This window comes from Biomphalaria glabrata, chromosome 8 (genome assembly GCF_947242115.1).
Source record: "Biomphalaria glabrata chromosome 8, xgBioGlab47.1, whole genome shotgun sequence".
Taxonomy (NCBI): domain Eukaryota; kingdom Metazoa; phylum Mollusca; class Gastropoda; family Planorbidae; genus Biomphalaria; species Biomphalaria glabrata.
The window spans coordinates 23592084-23607585 of record NC_074718.1 but is presented as its reverse complement, the minus strand read 5'-3'; the positions used below and the strand labels follow the sequence as shown (position 1 = coordinate 23607585).

At 37.2% G+C, this 15502-nt stretch overlaps 1 protein-coding gene across 1 annotated transcript in view; it reads right to left on the bottom strand.

Annotated features, from left to right (window-relative positions):
* The window catches only part of LOC106054557 (dipeptidase 1-like), a 28491-nt gene extending 16644 nt beyond the window's left edge, over positions 1 to 11847 (bottom strand). The window contains exons 1-6 of the mRNA XM_056037819.1: positions 11720 to 11847; positions 7538 to 7676; positions 6892 to 7018; positions 3582 to 3714; positions 1779 to 1929; positions 549 to 615 (exon numbers count right to left, since the gene is read on the bottom strand). Of these exons, the coding sequence (XP_055893794.1) occupies positions 549 to 615; positions 1779 to 1929; positions 3582 to 3714; positions 6892 to 7018; positions 7538 to 7676; positions 11720 to 11789 (687 nt within the window). The 5' untranslated portion in view covers positions 11790 to 11847. The remainder of the gene's footprint in view (positions 1 to 548; positions 616 to 1778; positions 1930 to 3581; positions 3715 to 6891; positions 7019 to 7537; positions 7677 to 11719) is intronic.
* Between the last annotated feature and the right edge of the window lie 3655 nt (positions 11848 to 15502).

The window sequence follows — 15502 nt, the reverse complement described above, 5'->3', positions numbered from 1 at the left end:
AAGACTAGATACCCCGCCCTTGCCAGCCTGGGCGCAGTGAGCTCCCCCAATGGGGATTTAAAACAAAATATTGCATATTCTTAGTTATCTACAGTGCAATACCTTTTTATTAAAAAAATGTGTTCAAAAATCTGCTATTCACTGCACTTTATTAATGGAGCCCAGCGACTGGTAGAAATTTGTAACCCATTTGACTTTGCACATTTAATTTTTGTTTGTAAAATGTTTTCCATGTTTCGGATGTTCTTTCAGTGTTGAAGATAATTTACTTTCTAGTCCAAACCTCCCGCAGGACGACGGAGGATTGGAGAGGCCAGTGTTTGAACCCGGGCCCATCGATAAGTCTTAACTACGGCCTACACCCTAACCACACGACCAGGCAGCCATGTTGGATGTGTTATGAAAGCTAAATTGTAAAAGAGGTGTCCATGTAAATTTGTTTTTAGAGATTTTTTTAAAAGTTATTATAAGGTATTCATCAAAAATTGTAAAATATTGAAATAGTATACAATATATAGCATTTAATTTTTTTCAAATGTAATACAGACCCCTCCAAAAGAGGATAGTCCATCAAATTCATATGTGTTGTTATCATCTGCCATCCAGTTGTCTGCCCTGGTTGAATAAATATTACATTAAAATATTATCTGCCTTGATTGGACATGACATGAAATCAATGTGTATGCTCTATCAACTTCTTTCTCTTTCTACAAAACTTTTATCAACTCACTTCCCCTTTGGCTTAATCTGTTAGACCGTTGGGGCACCATTATGTCGACCGTCTGTTTCCAATCCTCTGCCTTTTGGCAGGAATAGAGACCAGGGGCGGAGTGGCTATATGGGCATTTGAGCAAATGCCCAGTGGGCCGGTACCTAAATGGGCCGGTAGGGCCACCGAAAGGACCGCATGGATGCCACTATGTATTTAATTGACAAAGGTTTTATAATATTCTCTTATAAAAACGGCCTTCTGAGCATCTTGTTTAAAAGAAATCTTTCTACAGTATAATACTAATTTTATCTAACATTTTTTTTCGAAATAATGTAATAGCCTACATCCATAGACAGTGCTACTAGTAGGTTTCATCCTTTTAAGGTCTACACACTAAGCGATTAAAAAGCTACATAAGGCCTAAATTTCTCATAAAAATATGTATGCATGTGTACAGTTATCGATACTCAAACTTAATATAATGATTTTGAGGACAGACCTATAATTGAATGTCTATCATATGATATGCAGTTTATTGGCCTGATTGTATAGAAATGCCAGGGCCGATTTTGACTCCCAGTCCGCCACTGATAGAGACTCGTACATTCCTTAAACAATGGCTAATTTGTAGTATATAATATGGCATAGATTTGTCAATATTTCGATTCTATTTGTATTGCAAATTAAAAAAATGGTCACACTCGCTACGAGCTACGATCGATTAAGATTGATTTACTGATTTGATAATAGTCATCAGTGGTAAAGAGCATTTGTTTAAATAACTGCTCAGCGAACAATTCCTTGAAGAGCAAATGGAATCCCTTTAAGTCTTATGGTTAATCTCATCTAAAGTAACAATTGACACCGTTGGACTACCTCAAGGCATTATGACGATGAACCATAGCTCCTATTATGGGATTGTTTTTCATAGAGGATTACTTACTAAAAATGCTTTGAATGAGTTTTTTTTTTAACTGATTGCTTATTACATGCTCTATTAGCATTTAATTCAATTATGTCAAAAAGAGTTGTATTTTCATATTAAGTTAGTGTTAAAGACTCTTACCAGGGTGTATTGCAACTGTGAGTCAAGGTCATGTAGCGTACTCCGAGATCGTAGTACATACGAAGAATGCCCAGACTGCTGTCTATAGAGTGCCCTCCCTCTAGTCCAATCAGGCTACCAATTTTACCAGCAGCGAAAGCATCTCTTATACCTGAAGGAAGATACAAGTCAGGCAAGTCTCACGGCCAGAAATTTGACCTGGTTTGCACATTTGAACAAGATAAGAAAGTTACTCAAACTCGTAGGTAGCCGGTCAATCGTGCTCACATTTTAGGTTGATCACAAACTCACGCCTGTGGCATATGAACAACTTGCGGATTAAGATAAAAAGTCTTTTGTTGAATATCGTTTAGATGTTAAATCTACCTGTATTTAATCTGCATACAAAGTAGAAGTGCACGATGCCTGTAATTGTAGCTTCAAAGAACACTTAGTTAACATTTGAATGTTTTTCTATTACATGCATTTCACAAGTACAAAATGTGTTATAGATCTAGATCTATATGTAATAGAGACAAAACAGTTTGATTATTATCCATGTATACAACAGTGCATGTCCGCTATACTTAGAAAATATAATAGATAAGTTTTTGAATTTTTGTGTAAAGATACATGTATATATAAATATCTTTAACATATTTCATTTTTTAAAAATGCACAAGAAATCGCGACGTGACGAGAGACTGACGGGCTTGCAGTATGAACAAAAATTGGCATTATCCTGTTAATAGGGTGGGGCGTGTATAAAATGTCTTAATGGTCTCGAGCTCATACCCAGCCCACTCCCATCCCCCGTCGTCCTGACGGAGGTTTGGTCAAGGAAGTAGATTATCTTCAGCTCTGAAGGAACATCCGAAATGTGTACCACATTTTACATACAAATAAACAATCGTGTAAAGTGAACTTACTCTTTGGTTGGGAAGTACAGAGAGAGAGTTGGTTGAGACAGATCTATTCAGATCTTTGGTTGGGAAGGACAGAGAGAGAGAGAGAGTTGGTTGAGACAGATCTATTCAGATCTTTGGTTGGAAAGGACAGAGAGAGAGAGAGAGTTGGTTGAGACAGATCTATTCAGATCTTTGGTTGGGAAGGACAGAGAGAGAGAGAGAGAGTTGGTTGAGACAGATCTATTCAGATCTTTGGTTGGAAAGGACAGAGAGAGAGAGAGAGTTGGTTGAGACAGATCTATTCAGATCTTTGGTTGGGAAGGACAGAGAGAGAGTTGGTTGTGACCGATCTATTCAGATCTTTGGTTGGGAAAGACAGATTGTATGATTGTGGAATTTAGAAAGACTGTATACAAATAAGATGGATACTGATAAGAGTTGTGTATTAAGTTCACGAACAGAGTTTGTATACGATGTCTGCTAAATACAAACGCCTAATGCGCTTACGTCCGGTGAATTTAGTTATATTAACGCTATCACAAATCTATATACGTACATATCATTAATAATATCATAGACTTAAATCCATAGCATTAACTTTAGGAAATTAGAAACTTCAAAGAAAGCCTACATAAATCTACATCAAAGTTTGGCTTGGAAATCATGATTGAAATATCCTAGCATTTATTATTTAAAAGCATATAAAAACATCCAACTTCGATATTTATTAATATTTATAAATATTTATTCTTGCAAAAATTTTTTAGCAATCACCCTTTCAGTTGTATTGTAATCAGCATAAAAAAAATACTAAAAGGTGGGAAAATGTATTTTTGGCTGTAATATGCTAGTAACATTGATAAGAGCATGTTATATAATTAGTCATAACATGAATTGAACTATCTATGGAGACAACCTTTGGCAGTAGTGACGAATTGAAAGACGTCTGGATAACGAGCAATAAATCTCTTGATGATGTCCACCTGTTCCATGGAGATCCTCAGCGCATCAGAATATTGGGCATCGCAGTCCATAAAGGCTGACCAGAACTGTTGGAAATAAAATAGGAGGATTAAGTTATTACGTTCTGTCGCGAGCGTATATCCAATCTAAGTCAGTGTTAGAATCTTTGTGTTTTAGTTGTAAGAACACTGTCCAGTGAACCCAACTCTAATGTCGGATAGCTTTAATTTTGATCGTAGTTTTAATTTCGATAATAAAAACCGCTCTCCCCCCACCCAAACTATAGGGCGTGCTAGTGTCGAGTTCGTATCCATATAAAGACTGGGATTTTGAACTTGTGGAACGCCATTAAGTCCAGCCAACTCTAATGGGTACCTGAATTAGTTGAGGAAAGTAAAGTGGTTGGTCGTGTTCTGGCCACATTATGCCCTTGTTAACCGTCGGCCAGTAACGGCCTTAGGGGGTGTCAAGTGGGTCAACCGCCCCAGGCCGGCGCCTGAGGGGGGCCCCGCGATAGGAGATTCCCTTTTCACCATCAGGTTCAAAAACCAGACCAGTTCTCATAAACTAGGACTTGTTGCTTAATAGTTTGGAAGCCTTTTCCTGCATCTATGTGATACCAATTACCATGTAAGCTCTTAGCATGACATTTTTGGTTTCGAAATACCGTTTAGTTTCGGTAAAAAATAGCTTCTTATTATCTGTACATTCTAAACGGCTATCACTGGTTAACTGGTATAAAACAGAACACGTAACCGAAAGCAACCAATCAAAATAGTTAATTTCGTAAATAAAGAGTCTTACAGTTCTGTTCTGTACATTTACATGGTGTTTCAGTGTACAAAAAACAACAACAGCAACAACAACAACAAAAAAACGCGAATATATTTTGTGTTCATTGGAAAGTGGGATCTGCGAAAGTCAATGGACCATAGTAGCTCTTAGTGTACACTTTGTTCTAATACCAAAGACTAAAGACAGTGTATTTTCTTTTCCTATAAAGTTGTTCGACATGATAGCTACTGGAGGCCAATAAGTAAACGAAAGCTGCTGCGACTGGAAACATCTTGATAATAAAATTCAGCAGCACAAGGTTTCTGTCAATCACGTTAAAATGTTTATAAATGTTTAAAATGTTTCAGATGTCCCTTCAGAGTTAAAGATAGTTTACTTCCTAGTCCAAACCTCTTGCAGGACGACGGGGTTAGCATCAGGTAGGATATGAACCTGGGACCATTGAGACAATTAAACAACAGTTCGGCGCGCATACCGCACTGCCAGGCAGTCATTCATACTTATAATTATGAGTCAGCGTGATTGGATTAAACTCCAATGCCCAATGGTAAAGTTCCACTTTCAGACCTTGCGATCTAAAGGACAACGGTTAAGCAAAGTCAGGTACCCTTTAAAACTGGATGGACTCAGGGGCGCCTTAAAAATCTTGAAATTCTTCAACTAGATTCAAACCCAGGACTTCAGGTTCGGAAGACAAGTTCTTAACCATTCAGCCACTGCGCCAAATGATATTGCAAATGATAAGTTGATTCTAGAACAAATTACAAAAGAAAAACTACATTCGCGCACAGTCTTAGCAAGAATTCTAGCGATTGTTCAGTATCTTTCCAAAAACAACAACAACAACAAAAAAAAAACAGCTCATTTCGTGGGAGAACAGAGAAAGTTTATGCCCCGTCAGTTTTTAGACTTGGTTGAGATGCTTGACGAAAATAGACACAACCATCCAAGAACGTCTTCGACGAATTAAGAACGCCGAGGCTCACGACCATTATCTGGGATCTAGGATTCAAAACGAGCTTATTGGCATTATTTACCGTTATCCTTGACTACACGCTTGCCACAAAGAGCAGATGTCTTTTACGTAGCGTTATTGGGGACGTATCAGATCCAGAAGTTAAGGTGAAGAGCTTGTGTAGTTAAAAGGCCAGTAATTAAGTACGGTAGTATGTTTTGTAACAAAAATAAGGCCTACAGCGTTAGAGGCGGACGATCCCGTGACGTGCTACGATATATATATATAGTCTACCCTTACGGTTCAGAGGGCCCGCATATGACATTCGCCCAGAGCACCGTTAGGGTCGCCTCTGCCGTAGGCCATTGTAGCAGGTTGGCACATTGACCACTCCGCCACATTCCACTATCGTTAGGTATTCACTGCAGCCAAGAAAATGTCTTAGAATTGCGATATTTTAAACCAAGATCATGATTCGAGCCTGGATGATTTAACTTCATGTCTTCATACTGAAGTGACCCGCTGCTCCCTAACTCATAACAAATAATTTAGATATATATTATGTTTCAATAATATATGTTAAAATTGAGTCTTACTTTTGCAAAACAAATTTCTAAGTAAAAAGAAAAAAAATTGTTCGTTTTCCCGAGTCCTAATAATGAAACATCGGGATTTAATTGTAAATAAAAAAAATCAATAATTAATGAAGTATCTTTCTGAAATGTTAATAAAATCTGGTTTTCGCAAATCATAGGTTTATGCGTGAAATGTCAGTTCGATGGAATAATGAAAAGTTGTCAAAATATAATTCACTTAGACTAATTTAAATAATATTTTTTTCTTAATATATTCTTAGTCTCAAGTAATTGGCTTAGCATTTCTCTTTTACAATGAATGAGAGAGAGGGTCTACTGTATATTTGCTAACATTGTCATGCTAGCCACTATATCATACAGAAGACAAAATAGAGAGCGCTGTTAACAAACAGATCACTAGGCGCTGTGACAACACTACAAACATAAACACGAGAGCTAAAATGACAAATCTATCTAAAAAGGTTTTGAACAGATAGGTCTTAATGTTCTTAAATTAAGTGAAGCATGTTGTCTGTCTGAGATCACATGGGAGTGAAAATTCCAAACTTTTGGTCCATGCTCTGAGAAAGCCCGCAAACCGTAAGCGAAAGCGTTCAGTCCAGGGCTCTATGAGGGACATATGGAATGGTCAGTTCGCTATGGTACAAGGGCATTTCTTCAGTGTAGGGCATTTCTTCAGTGTAGGTGCGATGATGACACAGTGTGGCCACCTTGAAGTCGATTCTTGCTTTCACATAGGTTTAGAAAATTAAGTATAGGGCCGACATCTTTTTTTTTTTTGAAGTGCTAAATGAATTGTAGTAAGCTAATAAGTAAACACACACACAATACCAGGCTACTCATTGGAGCTTAAATTTGATATCAACAGACTTCGTTTCTTTGGTTTATTTCTTTGTGTTTTGTATATTACGGCCTACCTGTGCTCCCAGTTTTCCTTGTCGAAGTCTTGCTATATCAGTTTCAACTTTTGCCCATTGATGCAGGTCGACGTCGTTCACCCTGTAAACCCCTCTTGTACGGTAGTGATAAGCCAGATCGTTGTGTCTAGAATGTAATATTCCCCTTAGTTAAGATCTACATCTATATGCAATTTTAAATTAAAAAAAAAACAATTAAATGTTTAGTTGTCTTAACATTGATGCATCCACTCTAATTTATTGCCTGTAAAGTAATTCTTCAACAATTAACTTAATGGCTTAAACTTAAACAGTAGGCTAAATGTAAACAGGACAGTCTAGTCAAGCAAATTATTTTGAGAAAGGGTACTCTTATTTCAGACCACCTCTCCTTTGCGGTGCTTAAGTTTCAAAGTCAACCTCGAGTAAAAATCAGGAGTGGAATCGTGGAACTCATTAAGAGCTGATGCCATAGGTAGTGCATATTATTCCATTGGATCAAGTTTATAGAGGGATGCATGACGCATATGCAAGCCTTGATCTTTAAGGCACTTGAGCTACTGCAAATTAGCTAAACCTGCGATACATCTGGGCACATCTTGTCTTTGGAAACAGAAGTTATCTAATAAATATTTAACTCAGATATGCTGCTAATTGTAAAACTTACCCATCAACGAGAGGTACTCGGGACAAAACATACTCGGCAGTCAATTGGATATCGGGTGTACCATCGTCTCTGAGTCCTATACCGAGACCCACGCCAAAAATCACGGTACACAGGATCACAGCGGCTACAATTCCTATCACTAAAATATTCTTAGAATAACAATATATATAGTAAAATGTACACACATTTTTATTTCTTGAATTAGCGATTTAAAGGTCAGGCGAGGTGCTATAACGTCTGTTTTTTTTCTTCTGTTTTTTGTTTTGTTTTTGCATCGTTCATAAGGAGTCAAATTACGACCAACCGTTTTTAATGACTAATTCTAGTAGCCATCTACTACTCGAGGTCCCATAGTGCGATATGTTTGTGAATTAAATTTTTCTCTGCTTTGATAGTAACAGACAGAAAGATGTGCTGTTACGTGGCCAGCACAACGACCAACCGCCTTAACTTTTCCACAACTAATCTCAGGGGCCCATTAGAGCTCTGTGGATACAGATACGCCCTAAATATCCCGAAAATTACTTTAATTACAAAATTACTTTATTTACAATACATTTGCTGGGAATCACCCACAAGGTTTAGAAGTACCCTAACCCAAACTATCTTAAAGGCCCTAAACAAATATTCGCACGCCTCTTGACATTTACAAGAGCAGACCTTGATAAGCATATTGTTATTGTTCTCACATCATAATTGTTCACTTTGAAGCAGCTGGTCATGCCACGACAGCAAGTCGTCAACGTATAACATTACCCTCCAATCGAAATGGGATACGGCACTCAACCTATTTTAGCCATAGGTATCACCCCTGGAAAATGTGGGGTGCAATATAGGCGTCAGAGGTATGAAAGCGTGTATATATGTATGTTATGAATTTATGTGTTCATAGAAGAAATTAGGCCTACTACAGTTTGAAATGTAAAGACTAATTAATGATAATGTGAAGTATTTGTTTTAGAACGACTAGATCTAGACCTAAAAGTAGGCCTCTAGTCTAAATCAAAAATTAAATTAAAATGCCTATTAAATGTGTCTGCGTGTGTATGTGTTTAGGGGGGAGGGGTTTGTGGAGATGGGTCATTCTAAATAAGGTGGCTCTATGACATATGACTGACAAATGACTGAGTACCTGGCACCTATTTTTTTTTAATAGGAAAAAAAGCAATATATATATATATAATCTTTCTATCTATTTAACTAGATAGATAGATAGATATAGATAGATAGATAAATATAGATAGATAGAGAGAGAGAGAGATTGATAGATAAATAGATAGATACACAGAGAGAGATTAGATAGATAGATAGATAGATAGATAGATAGATAGATAGATAGATAGATAGATAGATAGATAGATAGATAGATAGATAGATAGAGAGAGAGAGAGAGAGAGAGAGATTGATAGATAGATAGATAGATAGATAGATAGATAGATAGATAGATAGATAGATAGATAGATAGATAGATAGATAGATAGATAGAGAGAGAGAGAGAGAGATTGATAGATAGATAAATAGATAGATACACAGAGAGAGATTAGATAGATAGATAGATAGATTGATAGATAGATAAATAGGTAGATAGATAGATATGTGACAGGTGGGGAAATGTGACGTGAGTTTGGCGCGTTTAATGTCTAGGGGATGATTATTTTTAAAGCTATCACACACCAACCTATCAGCATATGAATCGGGAGCAGACACGCAACGAGACAAAGCAATGAAAGATAGATACAAAAGTTAAAATGAAGAATATTTATTTACATAAATATACATATAAGAATAAAAAGGGGGTGGGTTTGCTTCTATCTCTAAATAATACTAGCTTTAATCATCACTCTTGCATTTAATAAGAGAGTATGTCACTTTGTCCTCTGACTTAGCTGGTTGTCCTGTTGATGTTGCAGCTGGCTGTGTCCTGGCTTGAGGTTCTGCAGCTGGAGGTGGCGCTCTAGCGGATAGAGGGACGCCGGTGATATAGTTCTTGTGGAGTCTCAATCCCCAAAATCTAATATCTGTAGTGGGCACAGTAGGGCGGGTGGCCGGCTACCGTGGGCACAAGGATACTGCGGGCAGAGCTGATCTGCCGTGGGCAGCGTAGTTGACAGGATACGTCCAGTGAGTTGCAGAGGGTTGGCGTAGCTATGACGTCTCACACAGATCTGAATCTATAGGGACGTCGCACCTAATAGCTTGACAGGTGGGCTGTCGAATAGGCGGGCAATGCCGATAGCGCCAAGTAGTAGAGTTGAGTAGATCTCAGTAGGCAAGTGCAGCGCTGAATAGCACTAAGCACAGATGCAGGTAAATAGATCGTTGATCCAAAAATAAATAGGCAGGTAAATAGGCAATAGGCAGACACCTGAGGGAGGCTGCGGATAAATAAAGATAAGTTAGGACATGTCTCTCATACATCTTATCGATGCCCTCGACTGAGGTGCATTCGTCAGATTGGTGAAATTGCTTTAGAGCACAATGAGGAGATGATGACAAATGGGATTTGGAAAATAGATGGCTGATAGTAGCAATACAAAATGTACATAAAAGGGAGAGTAATAATATAAAATGTACATAGAAGGGGAAATAATAATCTCAAATAAACAACACAGGTGGATAGAGAAAGAAGGGGGGGGGGGTTGAATTGGGCGGTGGTCAGCGATCCTGACGGTATTTTTACATATGACCGTCGATCGAGAACAATGGAGCGCGCTTGAATGGAGAGGGTGTCCGTTCAAGAGGCGCAACTCTCGTTAGAGTGAAATGGCTACAGGGGAGATAATTCAATACAGGGGAGATAACTCATATCTCCTTTCTAAGCGCAGTATTAGTGCGATAGTAGAATTATCAAGGCTGTCAACCGAGATAAAGGAAATAAAATAAGGTGTACAAATATATACATGGTTGCATCAATGATCAATTGATGCAACGTAGCATTAATATATTAATGCAATTCATAAATACATACATAGGACATGTCTATGTTCTCTACTTACGCCAGTGAGAAACACCCAATGCACTAATTAAATATAAATGAACTAAGCAAAATACACATGATAAAATCCAATGGAAATATACACAGAGTAATTAAGATGGAACTTGTGATTAAGTTCGGCTTACCACCAGGTATTCCTCTAGGAGTTAAATAAACGATATAGTCCAGACTCGATAGCTCAGCTCGAATGAGAATGAAAGAGAGTCTGGCTTTTTTTGATCTATTTTATATATGCCTGGAAAATGTGGGCGGAAGCAGGAAATGTCCTAGGCTAAGAATTATCTTACACGTGGGTGAATTAGACTTGAGATGGGATTCGCACATTGGGAGGTCAATGGGCGTGTTTGTCCTCGTGGTCTCCTAGATCAAAGAGAGACATAGGAGAAAAAGGGGGGGGGGGAGGAGTGACTTGCATTCCACACAAGGTGGTGTCCACTGCGGCTGTCAGACATCCCGCCGATAAGATCAAAGAGTCTGTGTGTATCTTTGCCCCGGTCAAGGGAAGATAAATGAAAGGACGCGCCTTAACTATCTCCAATGTGGTCAACTAAGTCTAGCCTGGAGCGGAAAAGGTGTGGCGGGTGAATAATTCAGGGGTAGGATGGGGAAATAATTAAAATAAAATAAATAAATAATGAAAAATAATAATTAATGCTGTGATAAATTTGAGTGACTCTGACAGCGAGTTTTTGACTTGTCACAAGATAGATAGATAGATAGATAGATAGATAGATAGATAGATAGATAGATAGATAGATAGATAGAGAGAGAGAGAGATTGATAGATAGATAGATAGATAGATAGATAGATAGATAGATAGATAGATAGATAGATAGATAGATAGATAGATAGATAGATAGATAGATAGATAGATAGATAGATAGATAGATAGATAGATAGATAGATAGATAGATAGATAGATAGATAGATAGATAGATTGATAGATAGATAAATAGATAGATAGATAGATAAATAGATAGATAGAAGATAGATAGATAGATAGATAGATAGATAGATAGATAGATAGATAGATAGATAGATAGATAGATAGATAGATAGATAGATAGATAGATAGATAGATAGATAGATAGATAGATAGATAGATAGATAGACAGATACGGATATATACAAATAAAAACAGAGAGAGAGAGAGAGAGAAAGAGGAGAAACAAATTACAATAAATTACCTAAATACTTTTTTCGAAAGATAAATGAATCATGGCTGAAAATTCCTCCAGACGAAGACCCTAAAGCCATAGCAATCGCTTAGCTTTTTAAGTTATGACAAGGCTTTAGGATCTTTAAAAAGAAACTATGGTCTAGAACAGGGGTGGGCAGCCTGTTTCTATTGAGAGCTGCATTAACACACTTTTTGGGATTGGGGGGCCGCACACACACACATATGTATTCAGGGCCGCCGCTACATATTGTGCAATGTGTGCATTGCACGCAGGCGGCCGAATTCAGGGGGCGGCCAAATCATTCTTTCAAGGTGACTTTTTTAAAAAAAATTAGATAAATAAAAAAATTACTTCAATATTTTATATAAATTCTTATTATTCCATTATCTTTTAAAAATATAAACGATATTCGTACATTAGAAATTATCTCGGAAACTAGAACAAAAAAGTAGAGCAGCATACGAGAGGTTCCTACGGTTTTCCCATAGGCGCCTACTCATTTCGTACCTTGAATTTCGCGGGATGTTTGTAATATTATTTTTCAATTGAATAGCCTGCACTGTAAGTAGATCTATTACCGGTAATTAAAAAGTCAATTTTAAGATCATTTTGACCGGGGGGGGGGCGCAAAAAGGGGTGTTATGTTTCCTAGGCGGCGGTAAGAAGAGGTTAAGCGATTTATTAGTGGTTATGAAGTGACGATGATGAAATTAGCTTACCTAGTGCAAATGTGAGACGCAGTACGTGACGTTTTGGCGCCGCCGTTTTGGCGACGGGACGTTTTGGCGCGAGCCGTTCTGGCGACGGGACGTTTTGGCGCGAGATATCATTTGACGATAATTTAATAAGCACGTAAATTTTTTTTAATGATCCCTTGAATTCCGGCGACTTAGGCAAATAACCATGGTGTCTATGTATACTTAACTTAAAGTATTTTGAGAAACATGGTACATGTATTATATTTTTACTTATTATTAGCAAGTGTTTGGTATGTATAGCTGGAGATACCATACAGTCATTAAATAAACCAATGTTAATGTAAACAAATAATTGCATCCATTTTTAGTCTATCATCGTTTCATTTTGTTTTTAATTTTAAAGTAATATCTTAAAAAACTTTTTAGAAAATAAAAGTGTGCCTCTTAATAAACACACATACACAAGCCAAAATGTTTATTAAAGAAAATGATGTGAAAAACAAACACACATTTACATTTAGTACGTGAAAAATATGTCTTAACACAAACACTCATGCAAAACATAGATATGAATAATTCTTTTAAAAGAAATAATACAATAAACGTACATAATGTATTTCGCGCCAAAACGTCCCGTCGCCAAAACGGCTCGCGCCAAAACGACCTTCGCGCCAAAACGGCGGCGCCAAAACGTCCTGCTTCGTGTGAGACGATCTTAAGACATGAAAGAGTAAAGACTTTTTTGTTGTTGTGAGGTAGATTTTGTTTAAATATCAGTTTATTTCATTACTGTTAGATCTATATTTCATCGCAAGTTAAATCTTGAATAATTACAATTGTATTGAGTTTTTGTTCACAGGGAATTTGTTCAAGTTATTTAAGGTTTATTTATGAAAAAATAAAAAAAATTGTACTAGTCGTCTTGAGCTACAAGCCAACAACCGAACAGCAACGGGGGCGGGGGGGGGGGGAGTGGGCGGCGAAAAAAATGTTTAGACCCTTTGACGACTTGAGCGGAAATCTGCCGTATCTTCAACTCTACCTCCAGGAAGAACTTTTTACAACGCTTAAAAATGATGTAGGCAACACAATGTCTCCCCAAAAAACCCCACAACAACGTTTCAGTGAAATTTTATGACGTTAATTTGGTTTCTATACACAATGTTCAAATTGATATAGGCTACATGAAAAATAAAACATAAAAATTGTGACTAAGTTTCTTTTATTTTTTTAATACATTCTATAACAAACAAAAAACAAAACTCACGGATCTCACTGTGGGAGCCTAGATCGGCTCGAACGAAAATGTTTTAACCTTGGGAGTCGTCTCCCGGGAATGTGATAAGCACTGCTTACTATGATTTATTTTAAGTCATTGATTAATTACTTGTACTTTGGATTGTTTTTTTGCATTAAACTCAAGAAAAGTATTCAGCGAGAGTTGCTTCATTTGTTGGATAAATGTATAGGCAACTCTGAATCTGTATGTCAGATGATTGTGGATACAATGCAGATCTCTCCAAAATACAATCGTGAGGATTATCGTATTATGAAAGTGTACAGAACGTTGCAAAAGTTCCACTGTCAATGGCTTTTGTATTTCGAGCTTTTTTTTTTTGGATTGCGCTTTAACTTACAATAATAAACAAGTTAAAATATCCACGTCCAGACCATGTAACACTGTTGAGCAGTCAAAGTTATCGAGATATTGTATAGAGATCATGATCATTTACGCTGTTCATTGTAATATTCCCACCGCAGCTCATCAATTATAATCGTCGCAAATACTGGAGCATAAGTGAGTAGTCAGAACGAGATCAGTTTTTAGCGTTTATCACAGAATAAATCAGCCGACAGTCATCAGATTCCCGGATCATATCACTGATATAAATGGGCCAATAACATGTTTGAAATTCAATGTAGCCTTTCACTAATTTTCCAATGTAGAGTTTGTGGCTGGGATATTGTTCTTTAATTTTATTTACAAACCTATGTTTTCTTTTCAGAGCACGATCAGTTGTTACGCTTGGCATCATGTTCCATGCCACTCAACACTTTCAATACAATTCTTCATGACATTGAATAAATACTGGCCCGAGTTGAAGTCTTTGAATGTTTCCACATTGCCAATTAGAATAATCTTCGTTTTCTTTAAAATGTTTAGAATGAAATGTATAGACTATGTTTCTTTTGCCTCTTCATCATAAGAATCAGAAGTGTCAATAGACATTAAAAATGTTTAACTTATATGTTTTCCATTTATATAATCCGATGGCGCACCTAAAATGTGCTGGTGTCCGTGGGCCGCATAGAACGCTCTGGGTGGGACGTACTGAGTCCACGCCTGGTCTAGAAAGTAAAAGGAAGAAATGCATTTGATCCACTCAAATAGTCTTTAGTTTCATTAATAACAGCTCTTTATTCAATGAATATCCACCCAGGGCCGGTCCTACAGATAGCGGGGCCCTATGCGAAATGGATTGCGCGGGGCCCAGTCTGGGTAGGGATAAGGATAATAAGTGAAAATTAAGATTTTGTATTAGAAAATAAATTCGTCTTTGCTTTTTATTCATACTTTACTAAGTACAAAATCACTGTCAAATTAACTTTACGAGCCATCTACACTAGATAGTAGTTTTCCAACAAAAAGCCGATAGACATTCAGCTCTGCCTTTTAGATTTACTATCGACAAGCAAAATATCGCTTTTGTTTTTTTTAAGAGGTCGAAATAGATTTTGATCAATATTTAAATGCCAGTGTGGTATTTGAACTTCTTGTTTTGGTTTAGATTCGCCTTATTATTAAACCCACACTTTTATTACATGAAAGCTGACTGTGCCTTTTTTTTTATTGCGAGTAGAATTGGCGTTGTCCATATTGAATGACAACCCCAAATGACAATTTGTCTGTTTTTAAGGAGATTTGAATAAGTTTTCAGAAAATTTTAATAATTTCAGGAGATTTTCTTGACTTTTTCGTATATTTTGCAATTTCAGGAGAATTCTAGGAAACCTTTAATAATAGGTTTAAATGGCTTAAGTTCGCGCGGGGCCTATGAAAGTGCGGGGCCCACTACGGCCGCATAGGTTG